The sequence below is a fragment of the Penaeus japonicus genome, unplaced genomic scaffold (genome assembly GCF_977035675.1).
Source record: "Penaeus japonicus unplaced genomic scaffold, GWHDUDI00000001_assembly GWHDUDI00000042, whole genome shotgun sequence".
Classification (NCBI taxonomy): Eukaryota; Metazoa; Arthropoda; class Malacostraca; order Decapoda; family Penaeidae; genus Penaeus; species Penaeus japonicus.
This window is the reverse complement of record NW_028234444.1, coordinates 3,698,902-3,708,901: the sequence shown is the minus strand read 5'-3', so window position 1 is coordinate 3,708,901 and position 10,000 is coordinate 3,698,902. Positions and strand designations below refer to the sequence as shown.

The following is a 10,000-nucleotide window of genomic DNA, read 5'->3' as shown; positions in this document are numbered from 1 at the left end:
CTCTTCTTATTATTTTTCTTCTTCGTTTTCTTTTCTTTCTTTCTTCTCTCTTCGTCTTCTTCTCTCGGGAATCTTCTTGAAGACGGAGCAAGGGGAGGAATTTCCTAATCTGATTCGTCTTCCTCTTCCGTCTTCTCGAAGGAAGGAAGAAGGCTTTGCACTGGCGGCGATTCAGGTGTCATGGCGTAATGTAAATCAATCAAGAGTTGATTAGATTCATAAATCCCATTCATCCTTTTTTCCCACTATGAAAATGCGCCATAAGCCCAGTCCCGGCAGTGCAGTATAATTGCTGTTAATCTCCATTTTTTTCCCCTCAGCAGAGCCGACACGTAGCAGACGCATTGTACTCTCGACTCCCTCTTCTTCTCTCCCTCCTTTTACCCTTTCTCTATTTGTTTCTGTACTTGCTTCGTGCCTCCTTTCCTCCTGCGTATCCTCCGCTGAGTTCATTCAAACGAAACGGTAGAGGAGCTAAACCCAAAAGAAGAGACAAGGTAAAAAAAAAAAAAAAAAAAAAAATCAAGCACACCATATGACTCCATGTAGACTCACTCTCCGTCTCTCTTTCCTCCCCCTCCCCCCCTCCCCTCCCCCTCTCCTTTCTCTCTTTCTCCGTGTCTTCCCCCCCCTCCCCCTCCCCACCCAGGTCCCCCAACGCGCACCTCATCGTCTGTTTAGCTTCATGAACCCCCTAGCTATCGAAATCTGGCTCTACATCCTCGCTGCCTATGTGGTTGTCTCCCTCACCATCTACATCGTTGCCCGCTTCTCCCCCTACGAGTGGCAGAACCCCCACCCTTGCTACGACAACCACGAGGTTGTGGAGAACGACTTCACCCTCGGAAACTCCTTCTGGTTTACCATAGGGACGCTCATGCAGCAAGGATCTGATCTGAACCCGAAGGTACCGTCCGTTGCGTAGAGACCGAAAGCCTTGTCTTGTCCCTCCTTCCTAGTCTTCTCCTTGCCTTCGTTCCTCCTTCCACGCCTCCCTCCTTCCTTCTCCTTCTCCTTCTCCTGCTCCCCACCCTGCACCCTGCACCCCCGGTCCCTGGTTCCACCCAAGCGAGGTCATTAGCCGGTGAGGAAGGAAGGGAGGTCAGACGGGGTCATTGATTCTTATCCTGTCTGCCTCAATGACTCCCTTATGATCCCCCTCACGACCTCCTCCTCCTCCTCCTTCTCCCCTTCCTCCCCTTCCTCCTCTCCTCTCGAAGTCTTTTAGATCTTATGAGAGGTCGTTATTAAACATTTTATATATATATATGTAACCTCTTCACATGATTCGAAATCCAATGAACTTTTTTTTTAAAATCAGAAAGTTAACACTTCCCCTCCCCCCTCCCCCCTCCCCTCCCATCCCCCCTTCCCCTCAAACACCTTAAAAGAAAAGAGGGGAAAACTTGAAGGATGAAAAGATACAAAACCAATTTTTTTCCCCCAACCCTTGTGTGTGTCTGAGAAGTTTCGGATAATGATCTCAAAATGGGCGGCCTTCCCTGCAACCTCACTCGGGCACCGTGAGCACCTCCACCCATTGCTGCAACAACGCCCACGCATGCAACGGCCTCCCTCCCTCCCTCCCTCCCTCAGTCAATACACCCTCTCTGCATGGACGTCTGGTCGATAAATAGAACTAACTGCATGGCATTATTAAATAGGAAAACATTTGAATAATGAATATGAAAGCTCCAAAAATTTAATTACCGACGGGAAAATATTCTCACTTTTTTGGAGCGTCTGTTAAACACGAGTTTTTTTTTTTTTATGGCGATGTCTGTGATTTGGTTATGATGATGATACATAAATTTATAACAAGATTAACAGTTATCATATTATTAATAATTATAGTACTATCAATGACGATGATGCTATTAGTTATTGTGATAACAGAAAGTAATAATTATGATAATAGTGACGGAAAAGATGATTATGATTACATTAATGATGATTTTAACAATTATGAAAACAGTGATGGAAATGATAACAATTATGATAGCAGTAACGATAGATATAATAATTGCGATTGCAGTAATGGTAATCATTAATCAATTATGATAACAGTAATGATAATGATGATGGAAATAGTTTTAACAAAAGATAGAGATATACTATAATGTTAACATGGCTGACACTTATAACTGCAATGTTAATTATAATGATAATATATGCGTTATTAATGACGATATTGATAATCATATTCAGTAAATAACATTATGATTACAACGAGGATAACAACGATGATAACAAGATGATTTTGTCAATGAAGATGACAAAAACAACTCTTGATCACGCATCCTTATACACGCACACATATATACGCAGAAACACATACAAACATCCTCACACACACGCACACATACAAACATCCTCATACACACGCACACATACATACAGGAACGCACATGGACTTCCTCACACGCACATACACATATACACACAGACATCCCCATACACTCACAAACACACAGACATCCTCATACACACACACACACACAATACACCTCCAGATACACAAGGCACACATTCAAAAGGACTTATACCGTTTATAAAAAGTTACAGTAGTCAAGGACACTCAGAGGCAAACAAAAACAAAAAACAAACAAACAAGCAATGAATGGAATTTGCACATGTATATTCACGCGCGGTTTGAGTCTCTCGTTCCTCGCACACAGGCATGTCATGTCATGTCATATTAAATCATTTCTTTCGAATCACATGCCGTTCTGCCTTGTTTAATTGCGTATTCGTGTTATGCAGCTGCCTGATCTAAACATTTTTTTTTTTTTAGCACGAATTAAAAAAAAAAAAAAAATATGCATGGTTAATCCCGTCTGCTCTCTTTGTATGTCTGTCTGTCAGTCTTGGATTCTGTATGTCAGGCTGTTGGCCATTTTTTTTTTATATATTTTATTTTTTGTGTTGATATATTTTTCCTTCCATATCTTTCTATGCCTCTCTTCTCTCCCTCTCTTTTTTATCTTTCTCTGTTTCTCCTCTCTCTCTTTCTCTCTCTGCTCTCTCTTTCTCTCTCTTCCTGCCCCCCCCCCTCTCCTCTCTCTCTCTCTCTCTCATCAACCCTCTCTATTTCCATCCACCCACCCATCCCTCCCCATCCCCCACCATCACCCCCCTCGCCCCAGGCACAAAAGCCAAAGACAAACCCCCGTACACCCTACCCCCTTCCCCTTCCCCTTCCTCTCACTCTCTCTCTCTCTCTCTCTCTCCCTCTTTCTCTCACTCTCTCTCATTCTCCTCATCTTACAATGCTCCCTGTGCTTAATGCTGTACATGTAGCGTCTTAAAAAGCTTCCTTGTGTAAACATGTCTTAAGGAATCTTCCCTCCTTTTGTTGTTTTGGGGTGTTTCCTTCTTGCACTGTTCTTTGTTCTTGTTCTTCTCTTGTTCTTTGTTCTTGTTCTTCTCTTGTTCTTTGTTCTTGTTCTTCTCTTGTTCTTTGTTCTTGTTCTTCTCTTGTTCTTGTTGTTGTTCTTCTCTTGTTCTTTGTTCTTGTTCTTCTCTTGTTCTTTGTTCTTGTTCTTCTCTTGTTCTTTGTTCTTGTTCTTCTCTTGTTCTTTGTTCTTGTTCTTCTCTTGTTCTTTGTTCTTGTTCTTCTCTTGTTCTTGTTGTTGTTCTTCTCTTGTTCTTGTTGTTGTTCTTCTTTGTTCTTGTTCTTCTCTTGTTCTCGTTGTTGTCTTCTTTGTTCTTGTTCTTCTCTTGTTCTTGTTGTTGTCTTCTTTGTTCTTGTTCTTCTCTTGTTCTTGTTGTTGTCTTCTTTGTTCTTGTTCTTCTCTTGTTCTTGTTGTTGTCTTCTTTGTTCTTGTTCTTCTCTTGTTCTTGTTGTTGTCTTCTTTGTTCTTGTTCTTCTCTTCTTTGTTCTTGTTCTTCTCTTGTTCTTGATGTTGTCATCGTTGTTCTTGTGAATGTTTTTGTTGTTAGTTATTCATTGTTGTTTTATTATTATTATTATATTTATATCTATTGCTATCAGTGTTAGTCTTTGTATTATCATTATTGTTTTTATTATTATTTTTATCATCGTTATCTTTGCTGCTGTAGTTATCATCTTTATTATTATCTTTATTACTATTGCCATTATTATCATCATCATTTTTATCATTTCTATTGTTATCATTTTTATTGTAATCATCATTATTATTGTTATCATCATTATCTTTATTATCATCATTATCATCATTATTCTTAAATTCATTCATATTCTCATTATTCTTACCACCCATTTTTTTTTCATTTGTTTGTTGATGTTTTTCCTTTTGTGTTCTTTGGCTTCTTATTCTTCCTCAGCGTCATGTTCACTTTATTCTGAATTCTTCCTCTTCTTCGTTATCCGTTTTCCCTTGCAACTTGCAATATATATCTACTGTATTGTTTATTCTCTCTTCTTTCCGTTTCTTGTTCTGTCGCTTACACGTTCAACTGTTTTCTCTTTGTATCTATGTCCTTTTCTCTATGTTTGTCTGTCTGTCTGTCTGTCTCTTTCTGCCTTCCTCTCTTTCGTTCTTTATCTTTCTAGTATAGCTCTCTCTCTCTATCTATCTATCTATATATCTATCTCTATCTAGTATCGCTCTCTCTCGCGCTCTCTATCTATTTATCTATCTCTCTTTCTCTTTCTCTATCTCGCTTTCTCTCTCTCTCTCTCTCTCTCTCTCTCTTTCTCTCTCTGTCTATCTCTTGTTCTGTCTCACTCTCTCCCACTCTCGCTCTTTTTCTCTCTTTATCTCCTTGCATTTCCGCTTCTCTCTCTCTCTCTCTCTCTCTCTCTCTCATTCACTCTCTCTCTGCCTCCCCCCCCCTCTTCATCTCTCTCCCTCTCCCTTTCCCCCTCTCTTCCTCTCCCCCACCCCATCCATCTTTCTCTCTCTGTCTCCTTTCCTTTACCACTTTATCTTTCTGTTTCCTGTATAGCATCATGGTCTTCTTGTGTCATGTATGTCAACTTGTTCTTATATATCTATTACATTTACTAGATGATTATGATAATACTAATACAAAAAAAAAAAAAAAAAAAAAAAAAAAAAAAAAAAAAAAAAACAATGCCGAGAGTTGTTCATTGTTCACTGGTTGTTCATTGTATAAGAATGTTCACGGAACCCGTTTTGCATCAATGTAATGAAACCACTGGGATTGTAAGCACCTTTTTCTACATTTTCTTTGTCGTTCATCTTACTGTTATTCTTGTTAATGTTATTTCCTTCTTTTATCTCTCTCTGTCGCCTATTCCTTGTATTTGTAATCATGTTATCATTGTGGAGTGTCATTGCTTGTTTTTTTTTTTATTATTGTAATTTATTTTTACGTTTGTTGTTTATGTATATGTTTATGTTTATCTTGTTTATAGCTTTATTTTTTATATCATGTATATATTTTTATTGATTCTGATTACTTATCTTAATTTCTTTCTATCTGTCTTAGATAATATATATAGTTCCATAAAGCTAATCTATTTTATCTTCTGTTTTCATAAACCGATAACCATAAATATATATACATTCCGGTTAATTCACTTTAACTTCAACTTCAGACATATCGCAATATCAGTTTCACTTCAAGTTATCAACTGCACTTGAAAATAATAATTTCATTTCAAGATATCAAGATCGCTTCAAAATATGAATAGCTTTTTCTTCATTTATTTTTCATATACGTTGAAACAGGATTAATAGGAAGTATGAATAAGAATGATTAGGATATTAATAGTAGTAATAATAATAGTAATAAAATGATAATAATAACAATAATAATTATGATAGTAATACTGATGATGATAACGATAATAATGATAACAAATAATGCCAATGATAATACTAAAGATGAGATGATAGTAATAATAAAATCAATAATTGTAATAATAACAACAATAATAACAATAGTAGTAATGATAATAAACATGATAAACACAATGACGCTGACAACATCAACTTTACTTCCACGTCCCCCCTCCCCCCTTCCCCTACCCCTACCCCTACCCCTACCCCTACCTCCTACCCCTACCCCTACCCTTACCTCCTACCCCTACCCTTACCCCTCCTCTTCCTCCTTTTTGATTACTCTTTATTTTTTACCATTTGTTTATCATGTAAATTTTAAGAAATATATAACTTGCCATAATGGGGCATGTATACCCGCCCATCACCTTTATGCTGATCATAACCCTTCCCTTAATCCTATTCCTTCCCCCCCCCCACCCCTTACCCCAGTCCTACTCTCTCTCTCTCTCTATCCTCTTACCTTTCCTCCTCCCCCTTCCTCCATTCCTTCCCCTCCCCCTACCATTTCCCCCCACTCTCATCCCATTCCTTCATTCCACCCCCTTCCCCCATTCCCACTCCCCTTACCCCAACTCCCACGACTCCTTACCCCCATTCCTTCCCCTTCCCCCATCCCCCCCTACCCCCATCCCTCTAGCAACTGCATGGATATGTTTGTTTGTTTTTTTCTCTAACGATAAAAAAACCTCTGTAGATATTTCGTAGTTGTTCTTGCTGCTTTGCCATCACCCCTATGCAAATGTATATACCCCCCCACCCCCCCTTCCCTTTTATCAAGGTGCTTACACGGTCTCTATGGTAACTGAAGGTTGATGCAGATCAGACGTAGATTAAAATAGATAATCTATTTGTGATGTCGATTTGAATATATATATATGTATTTCCCAATACGAATTTGAAACAAAAATATATATGAATACATTTAATGGTGAATTTTTTTTTTTTTTTTTTAACTTTTTGTCAAGATCGACTTAATCTGAAAGTGACGATATTTATGAAAATAACGAATATGCAAATGCCACAACAGCTGATGATGATGATATACATGATAAGGATGATATGAGAACATAGTATTCCATTCAAGCTTCCGACTTATCACAAGTCTCCTCGCTATTTCGTAGTGAATATTAGAATCCAAACCCCTATTTTTCCTATCTTTCGATCTTCATCTTTTTTTTATATGCACTTCTTATATTCAACCCTTTATTCCCAGCTGACAGAATGTTCCAGATCCCTATGATAAAATGACAATCTTTAAGACGTGTTTCTTGACAAAGGGTTTGGTTTATATTTCTATGCTGTGATGCTTCTCAATTTTACTGATTCTTTGGGTATCAAAAGGTTTTTATTTTGTGTCACCTTTTCCTTTTTCTCTTTCTTCTTCAGTCCTTCTGTCTCTCTCTCTTTTCTTTCTCTCTGGCTGTCTCTCTCTGTCTCTGTGTATATGTGTGTCTGTTTGTCTGTATGTCTCTATGTCTATCTATCTATCTTCTATCTCTCTCTCTCTCTCTTCTCTCTCTCTCTCTCTCTCTCTCTCTCTCTCTCTCTCTCTCTCTCTCTCTCTCTCTCTCTCTCTCTCTCTCTACTTCTATTCATACTTTGTGATATTGCCTTATATGTATATAAATGCACTTTCAATACTCTCTTCATATCAGTGTTAATATAAGGAATCTAAGAGCTTTTAGTAAGACAATTGTTTTTCATATGTTTTCATCCTGCATTTACAATTATTAGAAGAAAAAATAATTGGAGATGACGAAAATTATAATAATGATTCTAGTTATAGTGAAATGCTGATAAATGGTAACATTAGGTACGAAATATAGGCATAATTTAATCTCTTTTCGAGTGATCAAACTGCCAGACAGATCTAACCATACACTCCCCTTTTTTCCCCTCTCTCCCCTTCTTTTTTTCTCTCTTTTGATGACTTCCCCGGCTTTCTTCTCACGCCCATCTCCGCCAACGCACGCCCATCCCTCGATCTTCACTGCCTACGGATGCCCATCACCGCCCACGTACGACCTTCTTCGCCCACGCACGCCCATCATCGCCCACGCACGACCTTCACCGCCCACGCACGACCATCACCGCCCATGCACGCCCACCACCGCCCACGCCTCCACCACAGGCCGCCTCGACCAGAATTGTGGGCGGAATCTGGTGGTTTTTCACCCTAATTATCATATCGTCGTACACGGCTAACCTGGCGGCCTTCCTGACTGTGGAGAGAATGATCACGCCCATTGGTGAGTTGAGGGGTAGTGGGCAGGGGGGGGGGGTCATGTAAGGGTAGGGGTATGTGTAGGACTGTAGGTGTAGGTGTGTGTGTATAGAGACGGATGCACATTTATACGCAAGTACTTAAACGGAGGTAGATATACACACTTACACATTGACACATACACGCACACGTACATGCTTACACACAAACACAAACACATACACTTACACACAAACATACACTTACACACAAACACTTACACACACACAAACACAAACACTTACACACACACAAACACAAACACTTACACACACACAAACACAAACACTTACACACACACAAACACAAACACATGTAAACATACAATTAGGCACAAACATACACTTGCACACAAACACACATTCACACACGAACACAAACTCTCCATACTGTACTTCCTGTATATATAAACCCCGCAAAAGAATTTCGAAAGTTTTTTTTTTCTCGATTTTTTTTTTTTTTTCACCCAGAGTTCAAAAGAGCGGACAGCGAAAGAAGAGCGAGACGTTGCTGAAAAATGATGCATCTACCGCAAACTCTTAATGTGTCTTGAAGGAAGTTGCAGAGCCTAAACTTAAAAGTAGTCACAAAAGAAAGTTATATAAGAAAGTGCAAGAGAAAAAATTCTGGAATGATTAAGAATGTGTCGGGATGGGAGAATGTGGCGGTGACGGTAAGGTCGAAATTCGATTGGGTATTGGGGGTTTTGACGACTCTATAGACGAGGGAGGCGAGGAAATAGGTGTGGGAGCAATGATTTTATTTTTTTGTTTGTGTGTGTGTTTGTATGTGTGTGTACGTGTATATTTATTTGCGTATAGATATGTATTTATGTTTATGTATTTAGGTATCTTTATATACATAAATATATATATATATATATATATATATATATATATATATATATACATACATATGTATATATATATATATATATATATATATATATATATATATATATATATATAATATATATATAGAGAGAGAGAGAGAGAGAGAGAGAGAGAGATAGATTGACAGATAGATGTGTATATATATAAATATATATATATATATATATATATATATTTTTTTTTTTTTTTTTTCTCTCGTTCTCTCTCTCTCTCTCTCATGTGATTCGTGTACATGCATATGTATACGATTAAGTGAATAATAATGCTGCTGATAATGTGTGCTATCGTACGACTTACATAGCTCCCCCCCCCCCACCACCACCACCCTCCTCCTCATCATTCATCCTCCTTCAAAGCGTAAATCAAGCGGTGTTTGTGCGATGTTTTGTTGAGAGATGAAGATGAAGATCAATGCTGATCAATGCTGCATCTTGAGGAAGAGCTACTTAGCATCTTCCAGGGATCAGTCAACTCGCTCTTCTTCCCCCTCTGGTGGTGGGGGTGGGGTGGGTGGGTGGGGGGTGGGGTGGAGCTGTTAGGGAGGGGAGGTGCGAGGGGTAGATGGGAGGGAGGTGGGGAGGTGGGGATGGGCGGTGGGATGGGGGGGGGTGGAGGAGGTAGGGAGGGGGGGGGGGGGGAGGGGGTAGGAGAGGATGGGTGGTGGGATGTGGGGGGGGGGAGGTGTTAGGGAGGGGGGGTGGGGAGGGGGGGGTGCGAGGGGTAGAGAGGGGAAGGTGGGGAGGAGGGGGTAGGAGAGGATGGGTGGTGGGATGTGGGGGAGAGGAGAGGGTGGGTGGTGGGATGGGGGGGAGGGGTAAGGGTGAAGGGGTGGTGGGGGGGGTGCGACGATAGATGAGGATTATAGGATGAGGGGGGTAGGGGGGGAGGGGGGGAGGGGAGGATTGGTTGGGGAAGGGAGGAGGATAAAAGGGGGGGGGGGATAAGGAGTGGGATAGAAAGATGAATAGTTATCTAATGGGAGAAGAGGGGAGGGGGGGAGGGACTAGGAACAGGGTAGGGATAGGGATAGGAAGGAAGAAGGAGAAAAG

At 40.0% G+C, this 10,000-nt stretch overlaps 1 protein-coding gene across 10 annotated transcripts in view; it reads left to right on the top strand.

Annotated features, from left to right (window-relative positions):
* LOC122250273 (glutamate receptor ionotropic, kainate 2) overlaps nucleotides 1–10,000 on the top strand; it is a 110,013-nt gene that overhangs the window by 33,645 nt on the left and 66,368 nt on the right. For 7 of the 10 annotated variants that reach the window (XM_086535008.1, XM_086535010.1, XM_086535007.1 and 4 more), the window contains one exon: nucleotides 7,927–8,044. In XM_086535008.1, the coding sequence (XP_086391134.1) occupies nucleotides 7,927–8,044 (118 nt within the window). Of the gene's footprint in view, nucleotides 1–649; nucleotides 908–7,926; nucleotides 8,045–10,000 lie in introns of all 10 variants that reach the window. The other 3 variants (XM_086535003.1, XM_086535001.1, XM_086535006.1) reach the window with 1 other exon arrangement.